The sequence below is a fragment of the Pseudoliparis swirei genome, chromosome 1, assembly GCF_029220125.1.
Source record: "Pseudoliparis swirei isolate HS2019 ecotype Mariana Trench chromosome 1, NWPU_hadal_v1, whole genome shotgun sequence".
In the NCBI taxonomy this organism is placed as follows: Eukaryota; Metazoa; Chordata; class Actinopteri; order Perciformes; family Liparidae; genus Pseudoliparis; species Pseudoliparis swirei.
In genome coordinates, this window is record NC_079388.1 from 7,469,771 (window position 1) to 7,489,887 (window position 20,117).

At 42.2% G+C, this 20,117-nt stretch overlaps 1 protein-coding gene across 1 annotated transcript in view; it reads left to right on the forward strand.

Annotated features, from left to right (window-relative positions):
• The window catches only part of LOC130197376 (sodium-driven chloride bicarbonate exchanger-like), a 34,065-nt gene that overhangs the window by 11,503 nt on the left and 2,445 nt on the right, over positions 1–20,117 (forward strand). Inside the window, 22 exon segments of the mRNA XM_056420040.1 lie at positions 330–479; positions 2,870–3,008; positions 3,242–3,402; positions 3,573–3,761; positions 4,686–5,057; positions 8,400–8,515; positions 9,197–9,354; positions 10,074–10,161; positions 10,300–10,446; positions 10,783–10,886; positions 12,708–12,882; positions 13,618–13,751; positions 13,899–14,144; positions 14,629–14,752; positions 15,547–15,708; positions 16,869–16,982; positions 17,216–17,377; positions 17,571–17,822; positions 18,038–18,106; positions 18,541–18,714; positions 18,939–19,076; positions 19,905–20,029. Of these exon segments, the coding sequence (XP_056276015.1) occupies positions 330–479; positions 2,870–3,008; positions 3,242–3,402; positions 3,573–3,761; positions 4,686–5,057; positions 8,400–8,515; positions 9,197–9,354; positions 10,074–10,161; positions 10,300–10,446; positions 10,783–10,886; positions 12,708–12,882; positions 13,618–13,751; positions 13,899–14,144; positions 14,629–14,752; positions 15,547–15,708; positions 16,869–16,982; positions 17,216–17,377; positions 17,571–17,822; positions 18,038–18,106; positions 18,541–18,714; positions 18,939–19,076; positions 19,905–20,029 (3,499 nt within the window).

Sequence of the window (20,117 nt, forward strand, 5' to 3'; positions counted from 1 at the left end):
GGCTTCAGGTTTTACTGTAGAACACTTCCCATCAGATTTCATTGTGTTGTAGGTGGAACCTGTTGATATATCAAATGCTATTGTCTTTATCTGATGTTACACAAACAATGTGGTATAATCTATTTAAAATACATGACCGGTTTCTTCCTCTCTCTCCTCACCACCTAATTAGTGATTGCATAATACTAAAGATGTAACTGAAATAATATTCCGTGTTTTATGCTATTTAACCTTTTCTTTTGTTTACATGGTGCTTTCCTGCTTTTTTTCCTTTTCCAAATTGTGTGTAAGTGAGTGTCTTATTGGTATTGCACTTTTCTTCTCCCCAGGCCACAGAGCAGTGTACGTAGGCGTCCATGTTCCTCTTGGAAGGGATAGCAAACGGAGGCATCGCCACCGAGGACATAAACATCACCGAAAGAAGAAGGAGAGAGACTTTGAGGAGGGGAAGGAAGATGGCAGGGAATCCCCCACATATGGTTGGTCCTAAATGTCTAAATGCCCCTTTAAGACTAAACCTTTTCATTTATTTGTTCTGTACTGAGTTTCTATCGGTTAGTACTCCATATTGCAGTTGATGTCTACGATTAGAGCCTTCAACTGTGTTTATTCATACATGCACAGGACCCTCTTCAGACGATGAACAGAAACCCTTGCTATCCACAATGGATAGACCGAGCTTCCATTTGGCATACTTTTTAAATATATTTTTCTGGTGTGTTTATTTTGGCAGTACACCATCTGCTACCTGTACAAATGTTCTTTGTAGATGCTTATAAAGCTGTGATTCGCTGGCCCCAAATGGCCATGGTCATGGAGTTTTCAGGCAATATGAATGTTATCTTCATTTTAAAATGCGCTAAAAGGTGCTCAACAATGTACATCTTGCCAGGTTATAGCACCACTCCTATAGTCTTCACTCGCGTAACATTTTTCAAATGTTTCTGAATAAAAAATTCAGCTCAAAGGTGTTAAAGGCCACTAGTGACGGCGCTCTAACACTGATTGAAGGCAGTGACATTTAAAGTGATCTGTGCATGCGTTTGTGTGAGAAGTTGCTACATCACCTGAACTGCAAGACTTGTAAGCATCCAAACAATGCTTTGAACTCTGAAGGGTTATCTAAGGCATTTCTCATTTCCCCTGTTTGTACATCCTTCGATTCCTTTCCTCGCCTTTTATTCTTGCATCTTAGTCCCACTCACAGGAGATGAAAACGAGTGCGAGGAAAGGAATTGAAGATGTATCAGCTGTCCTTTGTATAATGTATCTGGTGTATCTAGCATAGCATAACGGTGTTGATGACCATTTATATTTTTACCAATAATTTAATTCACAATGTGACGAGTGTACAAATGTCAAATTATCTAACTTTGTTTATATAAAACACATGTATGTCACGATTGGAGCTGTATAATTGGATGTAGCCTATATTTAGGATAAAAACAAATAGTATTAAGTTGAACTGTCATTAAGAAATAGGTTACATTTGTAGAAACCGGTCATGATTTGCTCTGTCACACCTGTTGTTTACGTCACGGGTGCCGAAAACAATTCCACCAAAGATACACCCATGTTTCCTTGCTTGTAGCTCCTTCGTCAAGCCTCCTTGCTACTTGAGATGTATTTTATGAATTAGAATGCCCGTCAAATTGAAGCGCTAAGATTGATTTCCGGGTCCCAAGCCGGTGAATTGAGGACACCAGCAGGCACAAAATGGAGAAATTATAAATAGCCCCTCATCCTTTAAGACCAAGCCAAACAAAACGGTCTTGGTCCTGTTCTGGTGTTCAGCACGGACTGAGGGCACAGAGCATCTGAAACGGCTCATTTACACAGTCAGACCCGATGCTACATGTCTGTGATCACATATAATGCTTGCGCAGACGCGCAGTTAAATGTTGCAACTTCATCTTGATTCCTGCCATCTACTCCAGAAATGACAAGCAAACACCCTTCAATGTCTTTATTATGAATCAACATCATGAGCTTTTGACCCAGAAACAATAATTGTCAATGGGTATATCAACTTTATGTGTAGTAAGTAACCGTAAGCAGCAGCAACATCAATATGAAGTGTACTCGAGTACGTGCATAATACACACCAGACCACCACACACAGTATGTGTGAAGTTCTGTGAACGGACTAAATCTGTCCTTTTTTGCTCCCAGTCATTCCATCTCTGCCTCCCTGTGTCGCTTAGTTTTTTAATCTGCGTTACCGATTTCGGTTTTCTCTTTTTGGTTCCATCTGTCCTGATATCTACCCTCTGATTCAATCAGACAGGAATAGAACATACCTGATGCACCATCTCAGCATCAAGGCTGCAGATGTATTCCTTCTTATGTAGTATAATGAAAGCAGTTACAGTGGTGTAGTGGTCTTTCTGCACCCTACCCCCAAAAGGTGAGATCCTATCTCCATCTTCAGAAGGCTTGAGGGAAGTTGTACTGGCCAAACACTCGCACATGTTTTTTTTTTAAACGAATCTCAAAGAATTTAGTTTCATCCTACTACCATTTCCCTGTTTCCACTTAAAGAGATTCTGTGTTTACATTCAGCATTACATAACAAACACAAAACACTTCCTTACTCATCAAACCTTTCCAAAGCGGAACAACTCAGATGTTTACTCGCATGCAGCATTTACCTTCCCCATTCTACTGGCACATTGCTGCATTTCTTGGTGCATTACAGCCACCTGCAGATTGGTGGAAACCGTTGGCAAGACTGCATCATGTCATGTGCAAAGAAATGTCAAAACCTCCACAGGTTATCTTTTAATTACAACTAATGCCTGAAGAGTTGTTCTGTTATTTTAACATTGTAAATATATGACATTAAATTTTATTGCCACCCTTTGTGCAGACACACCATCCCAGCGGGTCCATTTCATCCTGGGTACAGAGGACGATGACCTGGAGCACGTCCCCCACGACCTCTTCACTGAGCTGGACGAGCTCTCCTTCAGACACGGCGGGGCCACTGAATGGAAGGAGACTGCCAGGTCAGAAAGAAACTCAAGGGGCAAACGGCATGAAGTGAAAGCAACACGGAACGATAAACCTTTTTAAACTTGATCAAATAAACCTTTAAAATGGGGACACTTTTCTATTTTCTTTTGTAATGCTTGTCAATACATTATTTGACAGGAAATAAATGTGGACCAAAGCTGTTGCCATAGAAACAGAGTAACAATGAAAAGGTCTATAGTTCTGTTGGCTTTTTGTGTGTCTTCAGGTGGTTGAAGTTTGAAGAGGACGTGGAAGACGGCGGGGAGAGGTGGAGTAAGCCCTACGTGGCTACGTTGTCACTACACAGCTTATTTGAACTGCGTAGCTGCATACTCAACGGCACAGTCATGCTGGATATGAGGGTCAACAGTATCGAGGAAATTGCGGGTACATTTTTCCAATACTCACTGAAATATTCATACCATTTTACAGTTTTTGTTATGTAGCAGTGTGGTGACTATTATGAGAAAAACTCTGCAAATAATCTTCATTATTATAGTAATAGTATATTGAGTGGTCTTGCTGTGTGTTTACTCCCCTGTCTTTGTGCGACTCAGACATGCTAATAGACAACATGGTGGCGTCAGGCCAGCTGAAGGAGGATTTGCGCAACAACGTTCGAGAAGCCATGCTGAAGAAACACCACCACCAGAACGAGAGAAAGCTCAGCAATCGCATCCCTCTAGTGCGCTCCTTTGCCGACATAGGGAAGAAACATTCTGACCCGCTCTTGCTTGAAAGAAACGGTGAGATACAACAACACACTCGCATTTCTTTCTCCTTCGTTTCTTTACCACCATTGGGAAACTATTCCTAAAAACCTACTGTTGAAATCCTCCAACGCCATCGTCGAAGGTGGATGGTAAAAATGAGTAAAACCTAGAGTCTCAACCCCAATAATGAAAGAGAAATCTGGGTGTGACTCACTGCTAACCTGTATTGCTGGCCTGGCTGGGTATTGCATTAATGATTGCTTTCACTCCAAAGGTTGACACTCAGGAAATATTGCTTCACCTGCAACTGGATTCAGCATTGTGTGTTGGCATGGCCACAGTGGTGTTGATGTATGGTGGGCATTTTAAGAACCTGTGGTTTCTAAGAATGAAAGAAATATCACATTCTCCACTTCCGTGCCTGTGGTTCTTGTTGGGCTTGCAAAGGTCAAAATGATATATGTCACATGAATGGCTGGTGATGATGTACGACTTGTGTGAAATGAGTATGTACGGTGTAGGATCAATGACTGGTCTGTTGTGGTAGAGCACACGTTTGCTTACTGTGCACTGATTTCGTGCCGACTCATCCTCTCCTGCATGTAAATCTCTGAGTTTTGCAGTACCTCCGACATGGTGTCTGATCCGTTTGTCTGGAGTGTAAGTGAGAACAGCTGTTTGGCCATCGCGGACCCTCCGATACGCCTCACTGACTCATTCTTAGTGTCTTCTGCTCACACCCATGCTTTTCGCTCGAGCATGATTCTCTCTAACTACACCTCTGCTCCGCTCTTGCTGCCCACCCCTTCTAGCTGTGTCTCCTCCAGATACCACCTCTGTGATGTACTCCTACTTCATATGTTTTTCCTCTCTGCTCCATCCTTTATTCCTCCTCCTCGTCCTCCTCCTTTCTCTCCCTTCTCCTATCCCCCTTTCTGCCATTGTCTCCTCTGTTAGGAGAGGGCCTGTCCTCTTCCCGTCTCTCTCTCCACAAGCCGGGGGCAGTCTCCTCTGTAACCAACCTCTCCCAGAGAAGGGAGTCCAGGGTCTCCATCCTGCTCCACCATCTCCTGCCCTCTTCCTCCTCCTCCAACACTGGGCACGTCCCAGGCCCTGCGCTCCTCACCACCCCTCAAAATACCCCATCTGCCTTCCGCCGCTCCTCCCAGACCCACGGCGCGGGCCTCGGCCCTCAAGGCATCCCTGAAGTGGTGGTTTCCCCTCCCGAAGATGACGACCCACAAAACTCTGCAGAAGAGGCATCGTCACCGGAGCTCAACCGGCGACCATCCTCGGCATCGCAGGGCTTCGAGCTGCTGCCCTTAGAAGGCAAATATCTATGTAGCCTGCCAGTGTGAGTCACGGCTTGAACAGAGAACACTAGCACTAGCATGAAAGCTCTGCTCCCTGTTTAAGGGACAGTTTACTCCAAAATAAAAATGTGTAACTGTTGTGCTATTTATCAATATAGATTGTTTTGGGGTAAGTTGCCCAGTTATTAGACATCTCTATGGCTGATATCACTAAAACTAGAAAACTCGCACCAGAAATAACCTAGATTGATAAATGGCAAAACGTGTAAGAGAAAAAAGATTTATTTTTTAACTTTTGGGTTGAACTGTCCCTTTAACTTCCAACCCTGCGGCCATCTCATCAGTAACCCACAGCAAGGCTCACACGCTAAGACGCTTTCCCCACCGTATTTATCCACAGTTTGACACTTCTCTCTGCCTCATGATTCTTGCTTCTCTCCCTTCTGTTTACAGACCCATTCTTTTCTGCTAATATCGCTCCTTCTCTGTACTCTCCAAACTCTCTACTTCTTTTTTCCACTCGAACTTATCTCTGTCTCCTAACACATTTTCAAGACATTCCTCAGCGTCTATGACTTGCTTGGCCCGGTCCCCATTCACACCTCGGACATTGTCGTTGCATGGTTGTCATTCTCTGAGTCCTGTGATGTTTTATTTTCTCATTTAGCTTTCTTCCCCAAATTTTTTCTCAGTCGAGGCATTTCATGTAAGACTGGTTTAAAGGGATGTCCTGATATTTTTTCTTTTTCTAGAAGTCACTATTTTCTCACTTGTGTGCCATTACATTTTGGGTATCTGCTATTGCTTATCATATGTACAAATAGGTACATAATACAATTGCCCAATACGAACTTCATCGGTACATGATACAGTTGCCCAATACGGACAAGGAGGTCTATATTCAAATCAGAAAAGCCAACCTGGACTGGTTCAACCGCTTGATATCTTCAACAAGAAAATGTTACCTGCATGAGTGCTTTCCCATTAGCTTCCCACATAATTAAAATCATCAACAAGGAACTTTTTGTGTGGGTTTTTGCTCTGGAAAGAAGTGGAAGGGTTTCCATGAGCATCAAGACCCTTTTCTCATAAAGCTCTTAATCTGGCGAGCACAGAACAATCTCCGAAGAAAAATACCAATTCAGGATATGTTTTAAATCGCATCTATCATATTGGCAGTTCCAATGTCGTGCTCTTCCCAAACCAAAACTGGTCAGTTATTAATAGACTGAGTTTGCCTTTCCCTCGGTGCACCTGTGTTTGTCTCACTCTGGGAATGGCTCCATTTCAAAGTATGGGCCATTAGGTGGGAGCTGTATCTGAAAGGTTGGGGTGGTCTTATTATAGCTGAAGAGCGTTCTTTAATGGCACCTTCTTCTCAGAAAATACACACTATTTCACAAGTAAGCGTCTTGACATCAGTGTGTGGGTTATTATTCAGAAGTGGGTTTCAAGCCTTCATTGTTAAATCAGCTCTATTATATGTGTTTGTGTGTGTGTATATATATATATATATTATAATTCAGTAGTAACAGTGTGCTTGCTATTTTTTTTTAAATGTGACGTAATGGTATTGACTTGACCGCTGGCTATTTATACAGATACAGGCAATGGATCCATTGAGCATGAAGTCATGGGTGGAATACCTGTACAGGGGCCATACAGGGAGTACTGGCCATACAGGGAGTACTGGTACACCCGCGCCATGTTATTCTAGACCCTGTCGGAAAACTTTTCAAATCATCAGCATTTCCTTTTGACAGTTTTCTAAAATATTTGCCTTTTATTAAAGTATATTTTTAAGTGGACGTATCCAGACTAGTTGGAACCTAGTGTATGTACACACTCCATGTACATTAAATACATGCATACATCTGTACAACTACTTTAAAGATACAATTTAAATCAATATAATCTTTTCACTTTTAAATCAGAAAAGTCCCAGTGCTACCAGCTCCACAAGAGTCAGAAATGCTGTATAATGCATTATTTGTTACTGTTTTACATATGAATGGGGAGCGCTATGATGCCATGTTTAAAAAAGCAGTTTGGGGGAGCATTCCAGGGCTTAGCTTCCTGAATGAAGCATGTTGGCGATTGCAACCTAAACTAATCCCTCCCTTATTCCAAGAGGCTTTGTCGGGTATGTGAGCAATCATGCTCCTGTTCAGCAGTCAAAGCTACCCAGCATCCACTTGGGTTGCTCTACGGTACAGTTCAAGGGTGTGGATCACTGGCCAAAGCAAATGCTGTTTATATATGGCTCATTTTAATTGTGTTTGGGATTATTATAAATGAACATGCAGCATAAATGTACTTTGTTTTATGTTGGCTTGAGAACTTCCTGTAGAAGAAACCCCTGGTTAAAAAAAGTGTTTTTTCAGAGCATGGATTGCGAATGCTATCCTTTGATTCAAACTCACGCCTTCCTCATCTCATCTCATGCGCTCATGTCACCTCAAGTGCTAGCGTTTCCTGTATCTGGCACGGCTCGAATTGCATAAGCAATGTTGAAGTGTGCAGCCAATTATGCACAAATACCAAAGCATCACCACTTGAAGGTGCTGAAGTCTGAGGAAGGTGAACTGTTGGGCACATACCCCCCCCCCCCCCCTTCACATTTGGCTCAAAGCTGACATGAATCGAAGCATAGCCGGACTGACTTGAGCGTAAGAGTTATGAGCTCAACAGACGGGGAGCAAAAAGGAACAGTGCTGCGTGAAGTCTATTGTCTTCCCTATTTATATATTACAATGTAAATCCAACTACTGTTTTAGCTGATATAGAGCTTTATTAACTTTTACCCAAGTGTTATACATTTTATTACAATTAATTGTAAAGGAATGTGGTTGGCTAAGTGGATACTATTATAAAATATATTATTATTATAAAACGAGACAAACTGAGAAGTAAAGAAACAAAGTGGGGACATTGTAACTTACGAGGCCAAGTGGCTGCATATCATTGATGCAGTGATTCTTGTTCCTGCTCCTATGACCAAAACGATGTAAATATCACACAACAACTGAACTGATCTGTTTAACTTGTAGCATTGTGACTTTTTTTATTTATTTAAAGAACTCTGATCAAATATGAGTACGACACCTGTAGAATTGCTATTGCATTGTTTATCACAGACGAAAATGCCATGACCATTTATTGAATTCTCAGTAGAGAGAAAAATGAAAGACACATGGCACTTAATAAATAGCTTAATGTAATGAAATCAGAAGTTTCATTTCATGGTGATGCACACTGCAATCCTCAATGTCTCGACCTGTCGTTGCTTTCCAAGTACTGACGCAGTGTCCTTCAACACTTTGTCTCCTGGCCTTTCTCTCCCTCTGTCCCCCAATAGGACCACTGCTGTCTCCGAACTCTGTCCCTAACAAACTGGATGGCAACAAGTCAGTGGAGAGGAGACCTTCCAAAGTAGGGGTCAGTAGAGAAAGCAGCAGTGTCGACTTCAGCAAGGTAACCTAACCGAAGTACTGAGCACAGAAACAATCCATCATGGTGGAAAGGCCAATGAGTTCCTCAGTGTCTTACTTCAGTTTCTGGACGTCCACGGACATTAAAATGGTATGTGTTGAAAATTGCCTGAATAAGAGCCACCATCACATACCCCAGCGGTCCTATTGCAGGCTCAGTAAGAGGCTTTACCCGTAATAGACTAAGAAATGATCAACAAAGTAAAAGTCTTTCATCGTTATGCAACTGTGTTTAGTTTTGAAAAATCCTCCCTCGCATGGCCTTCACTCATCTCATTTTGTACTTCATCCATTAAATAAAATGGCAGGCTGCCATAAATAGTTATTATAAAACCATCCATTATGCCTGCCAACAAATAAGTGTGAGTAAGAGGATGCACAACAGGGACGAGCACAGTCTTTTCTACAAAGAAATTGTTGCTCAGATCTGCATTGCACATAAGAGATTTATTTAAGAAAATATGACGGCAGCTGTCTTCGCTCAGTACTCGGTAGTCCTACATATAACTACTAACTTTCCTTATCTTTAATTTGTTTTATCTTAATGCCCAACCAAACTGCATGTGTGTTTTTGTAAGCGAGTCCCTCATGCTTTCTCTAGGTTTGTCATTAGTATTTATTTGCTTATCCGACTCTTTCATTTAATTAGTTCCATTGGTTTCAGGTGGACATGAATTTCATGAAAAAGATCCCCCCGGGTGCTGAAGCTTCCAACGTACTAGTGGGAGAAGTGGACTTCCTGGAGAAGCCCATAATTGCTTTTGTACGACTGTCCCCTGCGGTCCTCATCACTGGCCTCACAGAGGTGCCAGTGCCCACAAGGTACAATCATTTGGAATTGAATGATATCATGACGAAAAACTTTTTCTCCAAAGATCTGGACTCTGGCGTTATTATTCTCTGGCAGCAATTTAAAGCAAACGGAGTCATTTCTAAAAGCCCTATTCACATGGGACTAATGTGACCTGGGGATTGACTGACTCTAAATACACACAGCCTTGTTTTCCCTCTCTTTAATCTCTTCACTAACCCGAATAACATGTCGTTCTGTGAAGCTCTAATGCTCATTACACACCAGTCACTTGGTAGTGCCTCTGGAAAAATGAGACTCACCTTTGGTTTCCGTTTCCAAATATTTGGGCAACATGTTTAAATTTGGCTCCGGGATGATGCGCTCTATAAGCACATTGGTGACGCCATACACTGCAGGCCGTTTCACTGGATTTCAAATAGTCAACGATGTCGGTGACATGTCAAGAAACTTAGCAATGTGTCATTCAGCAAAGGCAGGAAAGATGACTGCAAACATGAATGTAAACTAACATTAAACTACCATCAAAATATGTTTTATTAAATGGCTTTGCAAAAACAAGTATGTAGCTTTTTATAATATGTGTCATCCTCAAGTATATCCACAATGCTTTCAGGTGAGCATGAATGTGTGTTGCTTTAATTGTTTTAAGTGATTATGAGCTGTCGTGATCAGTATTGAGATCTGTGTTATTCATGGTGCATTTTATGATTACTTGTCTTTTTCCAAGGTTTCTTTTCTTGCTTTTGGGTCCTCATGGCAAAGGGCCCAAGTACCATGAGATTGGCAGATCCATGGCCACACTAATGACGGACGAGGTGAGACAAAGAAAGAGGTCTTTTTGGTATTTTGTTTTTTCAACTTGACATGTCGTGAAACTGTATAAAAAATCATGAGGTTTGTATATTTTTTATTGCAGATATGTTTAATAACTCCTCACAATATTCACTATGTAGATTTTCCACGATGTGGCATACAAGGCCAAAGACCGAATGGATCTCCTTTCTGGGATCGATGAGTTCCTTGATCAGGTGACTGTACTGCCTCCTGGAGAATGGGACCCCACAATCAGGATTGAGCCCCCCAAGAATGTCCCGTCTCAGGTTAATGACTTTTCAATGTGTATTTTTCAAAAGTGTGTGTTTGTGTGTTTTACAGACGTATACAAATTAAAATGCCATCGACAACAAACATACAGAGGTACTGATGCAGAGATCATTAACCTGCATGGTAACACAGTGCACGTGTACTCGACTTTACAGATGTATTTAAGTCTGGTCTCATTAACTGCAACCGATAAGCTTTTGCCTGTATTTCTGTACATCACACTTAACGTCTCCCCACTATAATCACAGTGCCCCCTTATGGATTTAAAGCATCATGACAGAAAATGAACTTAATTGTGTGAAACTGTTATTTTTAAATGTCTTGACCTGCAGATGAAGAGGAAGAGACCAGACCAATTAAACGGCTCTGCGTCTCGAGCTGGAGAGCAGGAAAAGGAGGAAGACCACCTGGGACCTGAGTTGCAGAGGACCGGAAGGTTAGTTTTCTAGGCACACCAATTTAAATGAGTTGTGGAACTTCCTCTCTACAGTAGTTTATATTATATCATTCACTTGTTTAACATATTATGTTGAGACAAAATGCTTCCTGTTAACCGGAGCTGCAGGAAAAACTCATCAAGCTTCTTTCCCTCTGGACAAAAGCCACTAATACCCACTAACCGCTTTAGTGGGAAAGGTTTTACAATTGGCTTTCATTCCTGGAACAAATTACTCGGCAGTAGTTGTGCGTCTGTACTAGCTCCAAGCGGCAGTTATGGAAACATGACACCCAGGTGGACGCGCTAATTGTTCTTTCTCATCTCAGCCACAGATTCAAACTGTCTCCATTCAAGTAGCGCTCAAACATTGTTACAAATTATAAAGAGACTTGGTAAAAAATTTAATTATGAATTAAATTTAAAAAATAACTAACCAGCTAAACTAATTCACTGGCCCCCATGCTGCTTTCTACTGTTTACTAACCTGGTTTTGAGGTCAAACTTGACGTCTACTCAAAGGCTTGATCGTCTACTTTATCCCGTGGGAAAGGGACTTGAGAGACTCAGGACCTCATTGTAGTTCCTTAAATTACAGTCACTCATTTGTAGTTACAATAGTTAGAATGTCCTTGTTGTAAACTAATTTAAATGACAATGAGATGTGTTGCAGTACGTTACAGTATGTTTCTTCCTGACCCAGAGCGTAGTAGTACTTGACCAATACGCGTTCAGTTAAAGCTTTTGGAATTATTTCTGAGATTAAAGTAGAATTTTAAAATGTATGAAATGTAAAAAAATTGATACGCTCAACATTACTATGCGTTTCAAGCCGGTACATATCTAATATTCGCAGTTGTGACATTTATAGGTAACTCATGCTGGGTCTCTGCAGACAGTACACAGAGAGAGAGAGAATGTGTTTATTTAAAACCTCAGACAGAAACACACACACACACACACACACATCGGTTGCAAGGCACTGTATTATTTACAGTTTCCCTCTGCTTTTCATCGCTACTATAAAAGGCTCATGCTACTGGAGGACAAAGGAGTGCAATGACGTGTAAGAGGGCTAATATAAGGAAAATCTATCAGAAACCGGGGCTGAATAGAAGAGACCATGGGGGTTGTGGTGGCAGGCAATAGAGGTTATTCCAGAGGTGTGGGGGGCAGGGGGAAATAAAATGTAAGAATACCTTGAATAGGTGTCAGGAAAGAGAGGAAGATATACAAGGTGAGAAATTAACCCTTTAAAAACAAGGTAAAGCGAGGCAGACCGAGGAGAGGGCAGCACTGTCGGTGTTTAGGTTTAGAGGTTGAGTTTGCTGCAAAGATGCAAACTCGCGCCTCAGCATCCATTTTAATTCAGTGTTAATAGCTTTTTTAATCAGTTCTCAAGGAAACACTTCCTACCGATTTACTGTCAAATTGGCTTCAGCACCTAGAAAAGATCAATACAATCTCATTGTGTTAAGAAACTGCATTTTAACGAAAAAAAGATTGTGTTAAACACACAATTACGATTTACAGGGTATTGGTGTTAAGGGACCTGCAGAGTCACTTTTGGTAAATGACGGCAAACCTTTTTGTTCAATTTGTAACCATTACAACACCGGTTACCTTTTATCTTTTGCACAGTTTTACGAGCCATCTGAAACGATCTCAATGCAATTGATCGATGGATCATTACATACTTTTCATGTGATTTATGTGCCACTCCACCCACCTAACACACTAATGTGTTATTTAACCATGTATGTTATTATGTAATATCATGCACTCCTACTTGAAAATTCAAACCAAACATTCGTCTTCCAGGATATTTGGCGGTTTGATCCTGGACATCAAGCGGAAGTTACCGTTCTACTGGAGCGACATCAGAGACTCCTTCAGTCTGCAGTGTCTCGCCTCCGTCCTGTTCCTCTACTGCGCCTGCATGTCCCCGGTCATCACATTTGGAGGTCTGCTCGGGGAGGCAACAAAAGGCAACATCGTGAGTCTGAAAGCTTGACTCTCAAAAGTCAATACTTGTGCTTTTCATGAGGCCAGCGGGAATCCGACCCCTAACCCCTGGTGGTCTAGGTGCCATGGATACGTAAACAACCAGAACATGGTAGAATTCTGCACTGATATCTGAGGAAAGGCCATAATACAATGTATAAGTATAATTTCTGCTGGCACTCTGTCAAGTAAAGTCACCATGATCTTTCACCCACTTCTCCGTGCTATCACATTCTCATCTCTCTGGATCTGTCACTGAGGTCAGAAATCACTGTCCGAAGTAGGATATGATGAATAATCAGCCTCCCATGCACTAATCTGTTATCATAATGCAAGCTATATAGTGTCTCTCTTTTTATCGCTCCCTCTGTCTGCCTCTCCCTCCTTTTTAACCAGATGTCCTTACAAGGGCAGGGACCGTTGGCATAGGCACAGTCTGTGTGCTGGTGTGTGTGTGTGTGTGTGTGTGTGTGTGTGTGATGCGTCTGAGTAAACTCGGCAAGCGAGGGCTACACAGATATCTCTTCGGACAAGTCAGTGGGGCAGAAACATTCAAACTGTTTTTTTTCGAGCCTCTCCGACCCGAATGTCTGTTAAATCAAAAGTGTCTGTTCTTTCGGGCTCTCTTGTTCACTCTTCTCCTTCAGTCTCTCCCTCTCTATCCTCCTTTGGGTGGTTTCACCTCCCGCATCCCCCCTCACTCGCTCCCTCTCCTGTGTTTCTGCAGAGTGCCATAGAGTCTCTGTTTGGGGCCTCACTGACGGGAGTGGTGTACTCCCTCTTCGCGGGCCAGCCCCTCACTATTCTTGGCAGCACGGGCCCCGTTTTAGTTTTTGAGAAGATCCTCTTCAAGTTCTGCACGTACGTTCAAGCAAGTTTGCTTCATTATACCGAGTCAAAATACTGACGAAACCAAATGGTCCGCAGAGTGGTCATCATTTAGTTTGTGAATGTGTGAACCTGAATCCATTCTCCATCGGTTTCTCCACCCATGACTTTCCTTCCCAGGGACTTCGGCCTGTCCTATCTGTCGCTGCGGACCAGCATTGGTCTGTGGACAGCCTTCATGTGTCTGGTCCTGGTGGCCACAGACGCTAGCTCCCTGGTCTGCTACATCACGCGCTTCACAGAGGAGGCCTTCGCCGCACTAATCTGCATCATCTTCATCTACGAGGCTCTCGAGATGCTCTTTCACCTGGGGGAACACTACCCGGTCAACATGCACAACAACTTGGACAACCTGACCCTGTATTCGTGAGTACTCATGTCATATTTAGTTTTATATTATTCTTTTATTTATTTGTGTATCTCTTGTTCAAAGAGTTGGCTGAATAAACTGAACATTTCTAATTAATAACATGTTCAGCATATGTGTATTCTGTTTAATCGGGAGTATGTATTTATTCAGTAATTCAAGCAGACCTGATGCATTCTTCAGATCAAGATGTCATGTTAAATGCTAAAGGTCTGCATCAAGTAGTGTATTATACATAAAGGTCCCATGAAGAATGCACTGCTCTTGTTGCTGAAAAATGGACTGAAAATAGTTTGGGCTCGAGCTGTTCCCAGTTCATGTCTTCCCACAGCTCAGAGGGAAATACCCCTTTGTCAAATATCTCATTAAATATGACCGATGCCAGTAGATTTGCTGCATCCTGTGTTTTTAATTGACTTCAAAATGAAGCAAACTTAAACTTAGCATCCGTACTTGGCTCAGCATTTGTTCTCCCGTCCCCAGGTGTCAGTGCTCTCTACCGGTCAATGCCTCGGAGGAGCTCATGCAGAAGTGGAACATCACGCAGAAGTGGAACATCACAGGAAACGGCTCAGACTCCATCCCATGGAGCAGCCTCAATGTTTCGGTGAGAGCAGCACACAATGATCTGTCCTATGCAGGAGACCCTCCCATGTATAGGATGTGTTGATCAGACAGACATCATCGGTCTATATTTTATAATGTACATACACTACCGTTCAAAAGTTTGGGGTCATCCAGACAATTTCGTGTCTTCCATGAAAACTCACTTTTATTTATCAAATGAATTGAAAATTGAATAGAAAATATAGTCAAGACATTGACAAGGTTAGAAATAATGATTCATATTTGAAGTATTAATTTTGTTCTTCAAACTTCAAGCTCAAAGGAAGGCCAGTTGTATAGCTTATATCACCAGCATAACTGTTTTCAGCTGTGCTAACATAATTGCACAAGGGTTTTCTAATCAGATATTAGTCTTCTAAGGCGATTAGCAAACACAATGTACCATTAGAACACTGGAGTGATCGTTGATGGAAATGGGCCTCTCTACACCTATGGAGATATTTCATTGGAAACCAGACGTTTCCACCTAGAATAGCCATTTACCACATTAACAATGGATAGTGTGTATTTTTGATTAATGTTATCTTTATTGAAAAAACAGTCCTTTCCTTTGAAAAATAAAGACATTTCTAAGTGACCCCAAACTTTTGAACGGTTAGTGTACACTTGCCCCAACTCACTAATTCACACCGACTAAGTTGTTGACATCAATGTAAGCGCTACAAGAAGTGTGACCGGTCTGCAAAAACAACAGCTACCAATAATTCGGTCCGTACTAGAACAGCTTAACAAGTGTTGTATTACAATACTAACCTAATACTACTCTTTCTGTAGATGTGTAATACACTTCATGGGGAGTTTGTGGGTCCAGCCTGCGGTCTTCATGGGCCCTACATCCCAGATGTTCTCTTCTGGTCCCTCATCCTCTTCTTCACCACCTTCTTCCTGTCTTCCTTCCTTAAGCAGTTCAAGACGGAGAGATATTTTCCCACCAGGGTGAGGCGTGTGCTACATTTGTTATGTGTATTCTTCTCTAGGTACTGCTCGTACTAGTCTTAGAGATTTAATAGGTAACATTTCCACAATTAAATGCCTAAACCTATATGTTATGTATTTTCTTGGGTTGCGTTCTTACGTTAGCCTAAATGTTTCCAACAATGTTCAAACCCAGTAAGCTCTGTGATAGGGTTCACGGTAACGGTGTGTTATTATTTGGTTGCCTGTCAATAGTGTCAGATTCCATTTACCACAAATATGTCTAGAAAGGATCAGTCCTGTATAAAACTAAGTTTATCTGTGTCCTTGAGAGTTTGTGTTGGTCCGACAGCGTGCGGTCATGGAGTCATCCTGTATCTCTCCATGTGGGATGGTTGCATTGTGTGACATGCCAATTTGAATGCAGTTTGGAATTTGCATTAGATTGTGGTTCTAGTTATAAATTCATGAGTCTAAGTCAAGTTTTTTAATATCTCTAATTTACATTAAACTTTTCTTTTGTGCTGAGTTTGTGTCCCTGTGGACACAAGAGTAAATCTTTATTGCTTCTGTGCAGCAGAATCCCCTCAGAAAACCATTTTACTGCAGCAGCGTCTGACATGGTTTCATTGGAGTCATGTTGATTATCATCGGCTACGATTGTTGTTTTAACAATGGAGACGACGACTCCAATGATCCCGTGCAGGGCTGCAAAATTCGAAATCTCAATATGGCGTTTCAAAAGACCATCTTTTATTAAACATTGTGGTGCTGCAGTTGTTCCTGGTCTACACATCCTATTTATCAGACTTCAGACAAAACAGCTTTGTTTGGTACAGATCCTCTAAAACTTTAATAAAAATGCGAATAATTATGCTTCTTTATTGCAAATTATATCGCAATATCAGTGCAGATCTAGCTTATAAAGCTTCTCACGCTATGTACATGTTTACACTGTGTCAGTCATCATGCTGTAGCAGTCTGTGCAGAAAGAAGAGACTTCCTTGCATCCTCCCACACACTACCAGCATCACGTGGTCTTCTGTGTGTGCAGGTGCTGGTATTGTCTGAATTGTTAGGCTTAGACTGTTGACAATGTAATTATTACTTTGACCATCAGTAAAAGGCTGTTTGACAGTGGAGAATAAATCGCTGTGTTGCATGTGTGTTGTGTCCTGTAGGTGCGATCCACTATCAGTGACTTTGCTGTATTTATAACCATCATGGTCATGGTGTTGGTGGACTATCTGATGGGGATCCCTTCTCCTAAACTGAATGTCCCTGACCGCTTTGAGGTAGGCATCTATTCCAACACGTGTGTCTGTCGTCATGCATGATTAACCCAAATTACAAGGGAACGTCACACATTACTGTTAAAGTCATTCTTATGTCAGCAAAGGTGTAAATGCTATTCTTAAATACAATTACTCTTGGTATACTAGTACTTAACTGATGTAAGCTTCTTCAAATGTTCTCAAATAATAATGATAAGCCTAATTTACTAAATGTTCCTGCTTTTTCCTCAAAGCCAACTTCAAAGAACAGAGGCTGGCTGATGGACCCGTTGGGGGAAAATCCCTGGTGGACGCTGCTGGTGGCGGCACTTCCTGCCTTGCTCTGCACCATCCTCATCTTCATGGACCAGCAGATCACTGCAGTCATCATCAACCGCAAGGAGCACAAGCTCAAGGTCAGAGTGGCATGTGGAGATTTACTTTTGTCAGTGTTGCATCTTAGTTACATGCAAGAATTGGAATTTCCTAGCGAGTGATTTATATTTCTTCCTTTGGTGGCATCTATTCTTACTTGAAGTACAGTGCTCCCCAGTTACAAACACGGTTCTTCACGAGCTCTCTGACTTATTTGCCCTCTCTCGTCCCCAGAAAGGCTGTGGCTATCACCTGGATTTGATGATAGTGGCAATAATGATGGGCGTGTGCTCCATTATGGGCCTGCCGTGGTTCGTGGCCGCAACCGTCCTCTCCATCTCCCACGTGAACAGCCTGAAGGTGGAGTCTGGCTGCTCCGCCCCAGGAGAGCAGCCCAAGTTTCTGGGCATCCGGGAGCAGCGCGTCACTGGATTCATGATCTTTGCCCTCATGGGCTGCTCCGTTTTCATGACGTCGGTGCTCAAGGTGAGATACGAGAGAAACACCGGGACGATTCTGGCCTCGCTTTATAGATCACCCTAAATGAGAAGTTCATCTCAGTAGCTAATTATCAGTTAATTCATTTAACATGTTTTCACTACGTCTTCTCAATTTGTCCTGGTGCAACAAAATATGCTCAAAGCTTTTCTAATCTGCAAGTTGAATAATGTATATCGTTGTTGTACTTCTGCTCTTTACAGTTTATTCCTATGCCAGTCCTGTATGGAGTCTTTCTCTACATGGGCGTCTCTTCCCTCAAAGGCATTCAAGTAAGACTCAAAGTTCAAGTTATTTGTTTTATTAGATATATCGCACAAGACAAATACAAGTTCAACATGGTACACTTCAGGCAAGTTCTTGTCCATCCCTTCAAATGGCCCGTCTCCAAGGTCCTGGACCATTAAAACCTTTGTGTAGAGCCAGACATCAATACACATATATTAATACTTGGATATAAATATCTCTTCAGACTCTACTCTGCTGGTCTTTAAAGATAATCTGCCCTTTTTATTCTAAACACAACAGCAGCCATCAGCAGTTAGTCAAGGTGAACATAAGTTTCCCCTTTGATCGTTATTCAGGAGAATCCCTCTTCTGACGATGGTATTGAACCCCCCCCCCCCCATCCCTCCTCCTCATCACCCCTTTTCTTTGTCCTGATCACTTCTTTTCTCTCTCACTGAGCCTCTTGTGTTCTCCGCAGTTCTTTGACAGAATCAAGCTGTTCGGCATGCCTTCCAAGCACCAGCCCGACCTGATCTACCTGCGCTACGTGCCGCTGTGGAAGGTCCACGTGTTCACGCTGGTGCAGCTCACCTGTTTGGTGCTGCTCTGGGTCATCAAGGCCTCCAGAGCCGCTGTCGTGTTTCCCATGATGGTAATGACCTCGGCACACGTCATGATATGTTGAAGACAAGACATGTCAACGTGTGTTCAGCTGTAAGAGGATGAAAACAAATTTGTCACCATGCATTAAATTAAGATATTAAAATATGTTTCTCAGTGTAATATATGTATTTTTATTCAGTTTTATGGTATTTTATTTACATTTCGTGATGTTAAAACATATTTATAATGGCTTCCTTATCCATGTCTCTTGAGGTTCTGGCGCTGGTCTTTATCCGAAAGCTTCTAGACTTTTTCTTCACAAAGAGGGAGCTGAGCTGGCTGGATGACTTGATTCCAGAAAGCAAGAAAAAGAAAGAGGACGACAAGAAAAAGAAAGCACGAGAAAAGCTGGTAAATCTGCAAGGGAATGTACAGTTGTTCTATTCTTTAAGGAGAAATGTGACATTTGAAGCACTTTCACTAAACGAGAGCATAAAACGGCCTTCTGACAGACCCCCTTGATACATAAACATCTGTGACATGATGCCATCACTGTAACCGCTCCACATTCTGTTCATAATGTCAGATCATTTTCAATTAAAAGTCTGGCTGCGTCGTACATTACACCTTTAACACAAAGTTGACTGGAGCAGCCTTTCACAGTGATTTCGTTCGTCCTGCCTTGACCCCCCCTAACCTAAATCAACTTTGACTTGTTTATGACACTTTATTCTAAATGTTCAAACTATGTACTGTATCATATGTATAGTCAATGTCCAAACATTAGATGCTACCATTTGTAGTATACTATATCATTACAGTCACTCACAATTTAGGTCAGTGCAATAATGCTTCATTTCAAGTGGTGGGATCTTGATCCATGAAAAGTGGATGTGAGTCACACAACTAAAGGATAAGGACCATAACCGGTGTGTAAATGGTCAGAGTTACAAGACCTTTGAGATATCCGCAATCTGGAGACCCTCCAGGTACAGCGGCAATGCAGCCATTGCTTTGGAAAGTAGAGGTAACATTTTATCCATGGCTAAAAGTGTCCTGACGAGTCTCCTGTGGTGCACAACAATGAAGGAATACTCTTACAACAACACCAACCTTGAGGTGGCCCTAAAAACTAGTTTCAGAGGAAATGAATATGACCGTTGTGTGTGTGTGTGTGTGTGTGTGTGTGTGTGTGTGTGTTACCTGGCTCACTGCAGTTGCTGCTCTTTTGTGATTTAGGCGTCCGCTGCTGTTTTCACTGAAGAACAAGAGCCCAGGCCGTACAAAGAGGAGTCCAGGGAGCTGAAGGCCGACTCTGAAGGCTCGAACCTTCTCAGCATCCCGGTGAAAGCGCTCTCGGAGAGGTAAGCGGTGCAACGGCGTGAAGCACACGTTGACGCCCAGCTGTGGCATGAAAAGCAGCTTTTTATTTAAAATGCTCCGAGAGGCATC